The 13,530-nt window shown below is 38.3% G+C and overlaps 1 protein-coding gene across 2 annotated transcripts in view; it reads left to right on the forward strand.

The window, feature by feature from the left end:
* LOC134219425 (glycogen synthase kinase-3 beta) overlaps positions 1-13,530 on the forward strand; it is a 90,063-nt gene that overhangs the window by 52,765 nt on the left and 23,768 nt on the right. The window contains exons 4-5 of one of the 2 annotated variants that reach the window (XM_062698153.1): positions 2,605-2,688; positions 13,267-13,320. In XM_062698153.1, coding sequence (XP_062554137.1) covers positions 2,605-2,688; positions 13,267-13,320 — 138 coding nt within the window. The remainder of the gene's footprint in view (positions 1-2,604; positions 2,689-13,266; positions 13,321-13,530) is intronic. The other variant, XM_062698154.1, reaches the window with a different exon arrangement.

The raw sequence follows: 13,530 nt of genomic DNA on the forward strand, positions 1-13,530 counted from the left end.
CTTCTCCAGAATAGAGATGACATCTTTCAAATATTTATGTACGGAGAAAAAAGGCGAAGGACACCGGGAATCCGCAGCGCACTAAACGTGACTAGCGGATGCAATGTCCATCGGAAGGAAACCCTGCACAGCACAAGCAACGCAGGCGGTTCATTCAAATTTCTTAGCCGCCATCTACGTGGGACGCGGACCACATCCACCCATTGGAGAGCAACCGTCGCCAAGGCTACCCACCATTGTGACCACATAGCAAAACAACATACACCGACCGACGACGCGGCAGGCGACGTGCTTTCCATCCAAGCGGTTGGAAGATCTTTTTTCTGCCCAATTTAGCGTGGGTATGGGCTCCGAAAAGCCACCATGGTGTAAATAATTGCTTTCGGCCGAATGAAGTCCGACAAAAGCTTGGACCAAGATGAATACACAGCTAGGTGTTTCAGTCTGCCCAATTTATGGACGAGAAGAAGGCGGGGGTGAAAAATTCATTTTCGGTGCAAAACATAAACAAACCGGCTGGCTCTCCCATACTAAAATCCAAGATGGCTGAATCGTGAATTTGGCAGATTGGAACACCTAGTGGTGTATTCATCTTGGCTTGGACAGTATTTCGTTGTATGGCTTTTCCAAATCAACGATGCCCGGCTGAAATGGAAACGCTTCTTGGAAAATTAGAAAATTGACGTAGAAAATTTGGAAATGCCAATGAAAAAATACGAGAAAGGCAATAAGGGTGGAAGATCTTATCAATATTAAATTTATAAATATTCAACATTTCCATACACGTATTAGGATTATCCAAAAATCAAGAATCTTAGCGATTCCCAATAACAAAATTGCGCTCAAAAAAATTTCAAACAAAAAATTTAAATGAAAAGCAATAATTTACAATTTGAGTAATTGATGTAGTCAAATTGCTAGTTCTATTCAGGTCTAGCAAAAATGTCAAGCTATTTACGAAGAGTTGATTTGGCTGCCCCACATTTCGAGCAACATCAAGATGTTTTAGTTTGCTGGCAAAAAAAAATCAACCGAACGCTGAGCTCCGATTAGTGTTTCAGCAAAATTAATTACGTTAAATTGGCTTTAACGAACCGAAGTTGGCTTCTTTATTAGATGAGATGCTTTCAGCTAGTAATCGTAAGAAACTATCACATGGCTTCCTGTCAAATCGATCGATAAATTCAAGTTCAGTCCTTTTCTCGGGTGACAGTGGAAGTCTATATCTAACATATACCTAAGTATTTCATGTTTTCCATTTTCGGATACTTTAAGAGTGCTTATTTCATACTCATCCTTTTCCACCGTAAGCAAAACTTTCTCTACGGCGAAGGCGAGCACCTGTTTGCGAGTGTGCGTCATAAAAACCGTAAATTGTACGGGAGCAACTTTTTACGACTTTGCTCAACTTCAGGACAAAACACGATTGAATGGATTTATAGCAGCAGTAACCAAAGGTGAGGGTCGGTTTCCAGCAATTTAGTTTATGTCTGTTCGGAGTTTACTCCTTGCTAATTGATTATAATAGAGTTTTTGATCAGTTAAATTTTACGTATTTTTGAATTATTTGTGTCAACTGTGTTTGCAGAATTGTTTGATTCATATGCGATTCATACGATTTATGATGCGAAAACAGTTTTGGGATGTTATTTATAATATTGTTTATTTAACTATATAGTTTATTATAGTGCGGTGGTGACAGTATTTTTAACACGAAATTTTTATAGTTCACAATTTTCTCTAAAATCTAGTGACTTGAAACCTATTAGTTAGTGGACTGTAAAATATAAAAATTGGTAATGGCTAAATCCTATATCTAAATTATGTAGGTAGTTAAATTTATCTAAAAATGTAATAAAAAAAACTCAAGTGTGGAACGCAAAGGTGACGTAGGACTACGTAACTATTTGTAATGCATATTATTTGTAATTAAACCGTTTGTTTGAAAAACGGTATGTGTGACATTTTTGGTCAAAATGAGATTTTTATAAATTCTGAATCCTCGTCCAAAAATACGTATTCTATTCTTGCAAAAAATAGGAAAACAAACAGCCACAGGTTGGGTGATGGTATTTGTAGGTTTACCGAAACGGATTGCTAAACTGGCAATTTTTTTATAATAAACATTTAAAATCAATATTTTTATATATTGGATATGAAGCGTTAATTCTTCATTGATCCAATGGTCGATAGAAATTGAAAATCCATCGAGAAACGGCTAAGGTATGAACATGTTTTGACACTTTTCGATTTTTGCAATCGCAAAGTGTACCCCGGTATAGAAAACACAGACGCAGTCCTACGTCAACATAAATGGATTGACACGGTTACCCAGGCTGCTGAATCGAACGCCGAAAATGGAACATACAATTCAATTAATTATTCACTGTTCTCCAACCCGATCGATGACGGACTTCGAAAAAGCTAAATTAATTTCATTTCGAGAAAGGAAGGCCAATAGATTTCAACCTGTCGGGTATTGACACAGGGCGCACATTTTCGGGGTTACTACCGGTCCCAGTCGGTTCACACTCATCATATCTGTTGTGTGATTTATGAACTAATTATTAATCTATGTTTTATTTACTTTTTGTCTACTTTCAGAACCGAGAACTACAGATTATGCGACGGCTAGAACACTGTAATATTGTTAAACTAAAATATTTCTTTTACTCCAGCGGCGATAAGGTAAGTTCGGTTCCTCGAGAACAGAAATACAGTTGCAATCATATCATAGAGGCGAAGCATTTTAGACCATTCTAACCGCTAAAGTGCTATACTTTTGAAATTTATAAAAAACAAATATCAAATCTTTTTCCATAAGTAATATAATTATTTATTTATTTCAACCGGTCAATTGCTCTACTTTTGCAAGACATTATTTTCTCATTTTTACCTTTATTAAAAGACAAGTAATACTTGAAATGCTTGTACAACTGTATAATGGAGATATTATGTTGCTCTTTCGCTTTGCATTCAGCAATCATGACTTTTTTTGAAATCACAACAGCCGTAAATTTACAATCGAACATCCCTTTCGATCGTCTTGCTATGTTTCACAAACGAATTTCAACCAACAGTAAACAGGAAAAATATTTACTGCAACACTTCTGCAAATTTGTTATCATTTATATTTTTGACTGTTCTCCCTATAGATTGTTCAAATTCACTTTATTTGAGCGTATATATATACTTAGTTCAGCTACGCACGGGTACGCCCATCTTTATTTTTTTCCACTCGTGATCACCATCCCGTTTCGAATAAACAGAATTATTAGGATTACCAAACCACCCCAACCACTAAGATAAAAATAGAACAATTTCCTGGTGCTAAACTCCTTCCCATTCTTCGTTTTTTTTTGTTGCACTTCGTTCTGTGCAAGTCTATATGTGTATGTAAATTAGACATCAGTCGCGTACTCAACAAGTCCGACCCCCCATACTGGCGATAAAATCTCGCCTCCATGGGCGTTGTGACGGTGTGCAAACAATCACCTAAATCACATGATTGCGAAAATGTGACACTGCCTTCGTTGTCGACCACAAGCAAATTCGGGTGCCAAACACGCGTAGCTAGATTATTGCAAAGGCTAACAGACGAAACGTTCGAAAGTTTTCCTATGAACACCTTTTCTGAATGGACGATTTAATGTTTGTCGTTTTTGGTCGCCTTTGTAGTTCACACTCGAACTCTATAACAGCTTTACCAAATAAAATGGGATGGAAAGATGTTAAATGCTCTAACTGTCCGCGCTTCCGATGCATTATGAATACATGTAGTGTTAATATGTCGAGTTATTTTTTAAATGATAGCAGAGACCGATAGGTTTACGTAATTTCAAGAATATGATTTCAAATTGTTAACTCATGTTAATCCCATTCAAGCACGATAACTGGGGCCAAAAGCTAGTACTTATCTTAGAAGATGCAATAAAATTGGTGGAAATTAATCAACCTTCAACCCTATCCCATAGTCCTCTGGCCGTGCAAACTTATTGGACATTAGAGAAATTGTTTTCCCACCGGAGCTCAAGTTGTCATGTTTACAAATTTTCGGGCACAAACAAAAAAAAACGTAGATCGATTGTTACTCACCCAGCCATTCACGCGACATATGGGTAGCGTCAACAACGCCAGTGAAATATTTGATAACGCGCAAAGGTGTTGATGACGTGCGTGACAAAAAGTGACCTCTGCTTGGTGCAGAACCCGTGTAGTACTTTTACTGCGTAATAACGGGAATAGCGCAACATCCATTCAAACGGATGGCGAGTCACTTTTTTTACGATTTGATTACTTTTTTAAAACCACTAGATAGGAGAGCAGACATAGCAGTTTTATCCGGTCTATGCTCATTATCTCTGGCGAAAACGAGAGTGCCGTCCAATCAAAGAACGTTCTATAGCGATAGTTTGGTCATCTATACTTTTTCGTATCTGAGCCATGACCATTATAATGGAAAACTAACCTTGAAACAGCACTAAGAGTATATTATGTGTCCTCTACGTTTGACCAACACTTGTTAACTTGATATCGATTCCGAAATCCAGGGATTTTCGGAAAATGCTAGAGACCATTGAAGTCGAGCTGTAGTCATGCTAAAACGGACTGAACTACATTTGCTCAGTTATTAATTGAAAGCTTTTCTATCCACCGCCCACCATAAAAGTTCTATTAGTGGACGCAGTGGTTTCTCGCCTCAACAAAAAAAATGACCGCCATTGCATGAGTATGTATCTTGTGAAGAAAATACAATAGATACACTATGTCCAGCGTGTCGAGAAAGTTTCCAACCCGAAAACATCCTTAAACGGACGGAGAATCGAACTCACCCATCTTCGGGTTGCTCGGGTTTCTCAACACTACACATGGGAAAATGATCGACGATAAGCTCAATTTTTCGCGCCATCAGTACTGGTAATGCATTCCAAATGATAATTACGGATTTAACGATATTTAAAGATGTTTATAGTTTTGCATATCAATATCGCATAAAACAATACAATTCTCTCAGTGAATCCAAATCTATGCTAATACTCATGCTTTCCCTAACAAAAAAAACTTGCAAAAAAATTGAGGTGGATGCAGAGGTTTCTTCGGTCTCCATTACGAATAAGTTTCGATCTTTCTCTACTGATAGAATAAGTTATGCGTCCCATTTGGATCGAATTGCATTTTATACCAGTTCCGTTCATTCCCGTACTATGTTTTTCAAAACGATAATTTTTAGAAAGATTACATTCTCCCAATTTTATCTTCGAATGACATATTGAAAAACATGAATACATACTTCTGCATACTTTGGACCAGTTTTCGCAGTGTTGCCAGCTCGATTTCTTCTCATGATTGAAGAATTGCGGTTTTGAGCTCCTGGTTTGTTGAAAATTGATTTTCAGCGTAAATCCTCCGAACTGTAATACCCCAAGGATTTTCGATCGGGTTCAAATCAGCGGATCATACCGGCCAGTCTTAAACATCAATTTTCTCCGGCTTTATCCACGGCGTTGTTTCTACACAGGTATGGATCTTAGCATTATCCTGCTGGAAAATTAACTTTGTTTTGCGTCTCCTTCGAATAGCGGATGGCGAACTGGCCTTAAAGAAATCAATGTAATCGGAATTTTTAATTTTGTGGGAAACAAATTGAATTTTCAATTTCCCAGTGACAGCAAAACATACCAAAGAGGAGTACTTCAATATATCTGACCGTTTTAAGAAAAGTATGGCGCCCCAGAATACATAGAGGCCGGTACACTAATTACGTAAGGGCTTCTGGGGAGAGAGGTATAACTCTTTTTATGCTTCGTACAGAAAAAAGAGAGGGGAGAAATAGCTGAAAAAATCCGAAAAATCCCTTAAGTAATTATAGCAGGGTTCGTAATGCTCACTCAATCTCAGGAGCACATGATTTTCCCTCACGAAAGTTTTCGGGGAGAAATTGCTTTTCGGGAAAGAAAAACAGCCTGGAGAGTGATAACAATTTTTCGCTCACTTCGATTGCAGCTAAACGTTGGTTTGCTCTTTTTCTTTCATATTCGAGTCTTTTCGTGGCATCATCAATGCAGATGGTAGTAGCTTATGTGGAACAAATAACTTAACGATTTCATACAGATAGCGTGGTGGTGTTGCTAAAGTAAGCGCATCCCCACAGCTATTATTCTTACTATTCTGGGTTCGAATCCCGGCGCGGCCATACAATTTTGTAATTGTTCTGCGATAATTCTCGCGAAAAGTGAGTGAGAGGTAAAAGCAATGAAACGAAAAAGGATTTTCATCTAATAAGCAAGATTTTCGTTCATCTTCCAATGCTAATTCTAGAGAAAAGACTGATGGGTGAAAGATGATCCTCATCATAAACAACGTAACAAGATTTTCCCTTGGCCCGAAAAACGCTTGCTTTGGTCTCATTGAAACGAAAAGTCGAAACCCTGGTAATTAGTGTACCATACAATAGAAGCCTCGAGGTAAAAAGTAGCTACACACGGCTGTATATCATTGCGATATATTGTTGCTGCATTTCCTATCCGAAGGAAGGGATGATCTAACATTTTTCGTCCTAGAAAGTATCAGTGGAATGGAATGAGGGCGCCGTCATTTTTAAACCATCACCCATAGCTTCAGTAACAGCATTCAACTGGCAACATTGGTTTAAGAATGAAAAATAATAAGCAATCGATTTGATATACATAAAAATAAATATTGGTCCAAACCGGGTCTCGTCTTGAACCCAGTCACCTTCACCATATTTCTGCTGAGCTAAGGAAGGCCCAGGATGCACAATGCAGTATAATAATTCCTGTTTCTAAGTTCCATCAAAAACATAAACACTTCTATCAGGGTTTGGACTTTGGAGAACAGGAACTACAATTTCACATAAGCGAACACCTATTATAAGTGCTGCGCTGAGTGTAGTTCTTCCATGTCGTTTTTCTAAGATGCCATTCCATCGGTTGCGTAGTTCCTTTCTCCATACAAGTCAATTCTCCATAGCACATGGCTAGGCTTGCCAACAATTCATTCTAGTTGTTACATCATTCGATGAATACTTCTAATCACCGATACTGACATGGGGCAACTATACTTAGGAAAACAGTATAGTAGTATTCTTTGTATTCATATAATTTCAATCAGAATTCCTAAGTTTCACTTGGGAATCTATATTCAGAAAATATACTTTGGAAGTAATAAAAAATATATGAGTAATAAAATCTTCTCAGAATTTAAAAACTTCTTTTTCTTTGGTATTTCATTTCCAATTAGCAGCTTCCACACTTCCACTGACTTTCTTTTATTTAATTTATGACTCTTCAAATAGTTATTCGAGTCTAAATGATTTCTGGCGCATACAGAGTTATTGTACACTAACTTACACGAAGTACGCCTAAAATCAATAAGTAACACAAACTTTTATTTTGTATTCACAATTTAAGTTTTAATGTTTGCTTTGCGATTCCATTCGGCTGAGCAAACGTCGAAACTTCTTTTTTTTTCGACATGCCAAATGGGCTTTGCTTTGCTTGATTATTCTTGAGTTATGCTGCAGATATCAGTGTTATATTTGTACAGGAGCCCCTTCTAGAGCGGGAGGAGTCTCAAATCATAATAGATACTTTTTTGTCTTCAAAATCTTTTATATGCCAAGTTTGGTTCCATTGCTTAATTAGTTCTCTAGTTTCCCAGGAATGTGTGATTCATTTGTATAGAAGCCCCCCCCCTCTTCTAAAGCAGGGTGGGGTTTCGAACCATCTTAAAAACCTTCCCCTTAATTGTAACTTAATTGCACTTGTCTCGAATATTCGTTTGTTTCTTCGGGTGGTTGTGCTTCCATTTCTCCAGTATCTCCAGGTAATTTTGGAGTGCTATCATGATGCTTGATGTTTCCACTCGTGCAGGCTGTTGAGTTATGTGTCGACCTCTTGGTTTTCGATGTCCGTGACTACATACGTTGTTATCCTTCAAGTCAGAGGTTACATTTTTGATTTGTGACTTCCACTGACTGTTATTAAATACGAAGTTTTAAACCCAAAATATTATTTTTGCATTTAGGGCAATACAAATATTAAATTTATTTCATGTCCGACAGTACTTGGAAGGGGGGGAGGATAAAAAAAATAACAAGGAAACGAAAAAAGCAATTATTCCGTGGAAAATTTGAATTATTAATAGAAAATGATAGCAAAGAACGTTTAGAGAAAACAAAAAATATGAATATTTGTAACATACTTTTATCCAGTAGTGAATTTAACATTACATTTTATATAAATAAAAAAAACTGAAACTTATTTCTGAAGAAATTTTGGTTTTAGGCAGAGTGTAAAATAATCGAAAATTTTTGGTGAAGTCCACCTTTCTTCAATTGTCAGTTCACTTCCAGACACATTCATAGTCGGCTCTGGACAGTCAATATTCAGTTGAATATTAGTCATTGAATATTTATGCACATTTTACAAATTAATAAATTATCTGACATTTAAACACGTTTCAAATGAGTAAAGTGATTTATCACACAGGACGGAATCCGATTTTCATGCGCGAGGTACTTTCAACGGTAAACATCAACATAAACAATGCTAATAATGTTTTTTCTGCACATAGTAAGCACACTCAGTGACAGTCGAATGAATGAGTTGGTGGAGTAGTCGTCTGACTATGTCATTCTATGTTTTGAATATTCATGCGATGTTTGTCAAAATTCGGACTGAAGTTGCTTCATGAAGATGAATATTTTAGGCTCTGGTTTTAGGTTTTGGAAAAGTGCTGAAGTTCTTGCAAAGGTTCATAAGTGCAGATTTCCCGGGCTACATATGCGGAATACATAGCAAGTCTGAAGTAGAATCGGTGGAGCTCATCATATCAGCATGCTTACGTTCCTTAAATTATTGAAATGCAATGCTTGTTAGCGGCATAAATACGACCTCGGACAAACCCATAGACCAGGGGCGTCTCGTGGACTTTTGCTACACCTGTTCTACCATGATGATAAAAAAAATTTCATCAAGCTGAGTGGTTTCGAATGAAAGTTGGGCATTTAATCTAATATTACAACCTTTTCTTGTACAACAACCAAATATTAGAAGAAAAAAACAATTTAAATAGAAAAGATTTACAAAACAATAAATGACTTATTTTTCTCTTTTGTTACAAAAATGTTTTAAATTTAGATGCACTTAAAATTTTAGACTCGGAAATCGTCTAAAATCTAACTTGGTAACAGTTGGGCAATAACTGGATATTGCTCAGAATAGAGATCTTTCATATCGGCTCATTCCACCATTGTACGATGGTCCCATCGCCGCTAATATTTAAACTCTCACATATATTGTTGCTATGAAACAAAAGTTATTAACCATTATTAGTATAATAATTATAGTATATAATTATACAATTATTGTTTGATGCGACCCCAGATTGTGACGACCAATGAGTCACATTTAGAAGCTGAAATGTGTTCCAGTTATTTAATTTTTCAAATTTAGTGAAAACTATACCTTTTTCTCTATGTTGATTGATTTTGAGTATTCGTAAAAAGCATTATTTAAAGTCTCTCTTTTGAAAACGCAAACATTAATTTAATATTGTTCTTGATGTATTGCATATTCAACACGAGAAAAAAGAAAAACAAACTGTTTCTAATCATCGGCGCGAAAGCGTGCGCGGTGCGCCTTTCGGCAAAGCACAGCCCGACACTACGAATCGTAGTCTACGATCGAGTGTAACCGAAGCGAAGTTGCGTCGCGTCGTTGATTGTTCTCGCAGCGCGTCGAACGGGTTTGACTCCTGCGCGCATAGCAGAACTTGCATATAAACGTGCTTGCTTCGCATGCGAAAGAGGATGATGTGAGAAAACGGATAAAGCTGGCAACGATCACGCTGGTTCTCTGCGCGCGGAGAACGAGTGAGCATACACCAAGGAGGAAATTATTTCAAATCATTTGTCATGGCGCAAAACTTTAAATTTGACTTCCGGCAGCGCTGCTGTTGGTTCTTCATTATAGATCGCACGACTGGCAAAAGCTTTCTATGTGATGGGGTGTGGTTTTTCAGAGAAACACACATTTAGCTGCAATTTGACTGTACGCCAAGCATGTGGCGTTAACTTGATCTGCCTACGAAATATTTTGTTTCTTTAGATGTTTAGATGTTAAAATCATTGAAAATTATTTATATATTATAATTAATTGCCAAGACATTAATTTCTTACTTCTGACCTAAAAATGGTTACCTGTTCCATGAACAGGTAGAACGTATGGACGAGTCGCCCCTGCCATAGACAGGATGCAGGACGCTAAATTCACCCATACAAGAAACATGCACGGGTGTGCTGCGGGGTTATTGTGGCTCATGCACGGCGGTTGCTGCCTGGACGCTTCCCAAGTCCCACACGATCTGAGATGTCTTCTCAGGTGTCTGGTTTCAGATTCTTCTTTAAATACCTTACTCCAAGTCAAGGTACGATACACTGAAAACAACCTCGCTTTTTGAGATTTAAAGTTCCACTTGTTTTATGAAAAATAGAACATTCTTCCAAACAAGTTCAAAAATAAACTCTATTACTTTGTAAAAATAGCGATGGGTATTGTTACATTGTTACATAGGCTTACGGAACTGGGATTGGGTTCCTTTTCTCTCCATCCCTGATTTGGGCCCAAGTCTGATTACTATCAACTTCGTTCATTTGTCTGTTAGGTTTTCGTCGCCAGGATATCTCAGGTCAGCCTCTGCTGCGATGTCTTGCCAGTTTGCTGTCCAGCGCTTGCTTGCAGATTTCGTCTCTCGATTGGGCTGATTGGGCTCGATTTGCTGGCTACCGGGGAGTTGGAGTTGTTTATATACAGCGATTTGGTCTTGCTGACGTTGTTGAGTGGGAGTGTACGACCAGGTCATTCAGTTTACTCTACATGGTAGAGCGCTGTTGCGTTGGTAGAGTAGTATCATCTGCTGAGTCGAGGTCGTTCGATTGCTCTATGGTGGTGGGCTGCTTTGATTTCGTCGATTACGATGAGCAACAACAACAGAGTTGCAATACATCTATCATTGCCTCACTCTAGAGACTCCATTGCACAGGACTCTCGATTTTGTCTAGACCTTCCTGGGACGCCCACAGTTTTTTATTTATGATTCAGACGAAACTCTTGAAATTCAATGACCTGCTCCAGGATCATGCAAAGCATGACATTACATGATCATCCGGGTCGGAATCCTACCGTCAGAAAATTGTCAACCTTTGCCTATATACGAATTAGGATAAGTCGTTAAAACTTGAAGAAGTTGTTCGAACTGGTCGAGCCAACGTTTAAGCTGATCAGTTGGATCGGTGAGTGACTGACTTCTCGCGTCTTTCTTTGGCATCCACCAATTTTTCCTTGCTCCAATCAGACTTCGTGAAATATCGTAGGGGAGGCGATTATCGCCGGTTGTTGCGGCTTTCTTCCCCTTGCATTGTCTGCTGGGGAGCCCACCATCGCGTTTGACTATCATCTTCTAATTAACTAGATCCGACAACGCTTTTCTTGGATTCAGCGGCTGGAGGAGAGGCTCAGGCAACGAATCAACATAGACCGACTAGAAGATCCAACTATGAAGAGCTCGTTTGTTGAAGAACTAAGAACTCGGGTAGAGGAGAGGAGAGGAGTAAACTACGAGTCCCGTCAACGGTATGTTTATCTGTAAAAAGGGAGTCGGACGCTGCTGTAGACAGGACATTCGGGCATTGGTGGACTTCCTTACCGTTGAAGAAAGGATGGCTGTAGCACCCGGAGATTATTGCCTCAATCACTCACTGACTTGAACAGCTGAAATGTTGATTCGAGCACTTTGAACAGCTTCTTCAAGTCTCAGCCAGTGTTCTTCAAAAAGCAGCCATCCGACGCATGAAGGTCGATCAGCTTTCGGCGGAAGTGTTCAGGGTTGGCTCTATGCTGTCTGTGCGAATGTTGCGGCAACTATTTTGTAATATCCGCTCCGTTTTCATCTGGAGCAGATCAAAAAGGTGGAAGTGTCCCTTTATTTGCTAAATATTCATTAACTACGGAAGGGATTTCTATTGTTTGAATCACGAAAATCTGTGTGGCGCTCATTGATGCAAACGATTTTCAAATAGGGTCGTAGCTTTGTCGTAGATAGTCGCTGACGTGAGGCAAGGACGCATTTCATCTCCACTGTTATTTCTCATCGTAATCGATAAGATCTTGGTGAGTACAATTGACCGTGTACCATACCTTGATCTGTTTGACAGTTTATTTTTGTGGAACACCTAGACGACTCCGATTTGGCTAATGATCACGAAACGCTCTTTTCAGTGGAGTGGGCTCAACGAGCCAGCCCTGGTGATATTAAGTAATGGCATCGCATGGAATCTGGAAATTTCGCTTCCACGTCCCATTTTTTTTTTTCATATTTTGGACAATTAATGTTCTGTCATTCGAAGTCATAGAAGCAAGTAGCGGGGTCATCAAAAATCTTCCATTAAAATTAACTTCTGAAAACAGTTCACGGCGATTTACCAAATGAAATTTGGCAACCCTGTCTCCAACAAAACAAATAAAAACTAGATACTTGAGATACTAGATGGAGAATTGTCATTTGATCTCAAGTTTTATTATAGCTTTATTTTTGTATTTAATATAGTATTCTCTTAGTAAGCCTCACGAGGTTTCAGTACATTGTTTATGTTTAGTTTTTAATACTATTTTAGAACGAGTCTTGCAAATTTTATTGATGGGCAAATTATAGTTTAATCAAATTTAGCGAACCGATCAGCAGTTCGTAATTCACCACCGTTCATCGCGCGCGCACGTTCCAGGAACGCTCATGCAGGCTCGCTCGTGCTGTGTACCGCGAGCGAGGTTTTTTTATTGTCTTACACAAAACACAACAGCGCGCGTGCTCGAGTGTTAAAGGTTTGATTACAAAGATGTTAAAATTTCAAGTAGCGCTAGTAGATTCACAAAAAAATATAGTGTTCAAATTTCCATGTCCATAACATTCAACAGCTTTTTCACATCAAACATCACTGTTTTGCTATTGTATTTATTATTTCTAATTAATTCTGTTGACTGTTGATTAATTCTAGTTTTTATCTCTTTTCTCTTTTTTAACATAAATTATGTTCGAATCAACACAATGTTCCGTTTAACATTTTATATATTACAACCTTCAACCACCACTACTACTATCTGCAACATCTAACATGCGCGTTGCGTCGTTGAAAAAAATACAATAAATTTATGAATTCGTCTCGCCAAAATCATGTTCTTCCGAAAACAGCGTGAAGATTTCCCCTTCGACATGGGCATTTTCGGCAGTGCTCTGCAATCACAGGTAGCAAATCATCCGACGAAGAGCATCACAACAAGCCGCAGTCTGCATTTGTCCTAGTTTTGGTGCCCAGTTGCAATCGAAAATGCGCTTGATTTTTTGAGAACCGAATAAATCGACACCGGGAACGAAAACCTGTGCTCGTGGTTTCCGTTTCAGTTCGATTGTCCTGCGCTTACCACATTTCATAAAATTAGAAGTTCAAGGTCTATG

The sequence above is a fragment of the Armigeres subalbatus genome, chromosome 3 (genome assembly GCF_024139115.2).
Source record: "Armigeres subalbatus isolate Guangzhou_Male chromosome 3, GZ_Asu_2, whole genome shotgun sequence".
NCBI lineage: Eukaryota > Metazoa > Arthropoda > Insecta > Diptera > Culicidae > Armigeres > Armigeres subalbatus.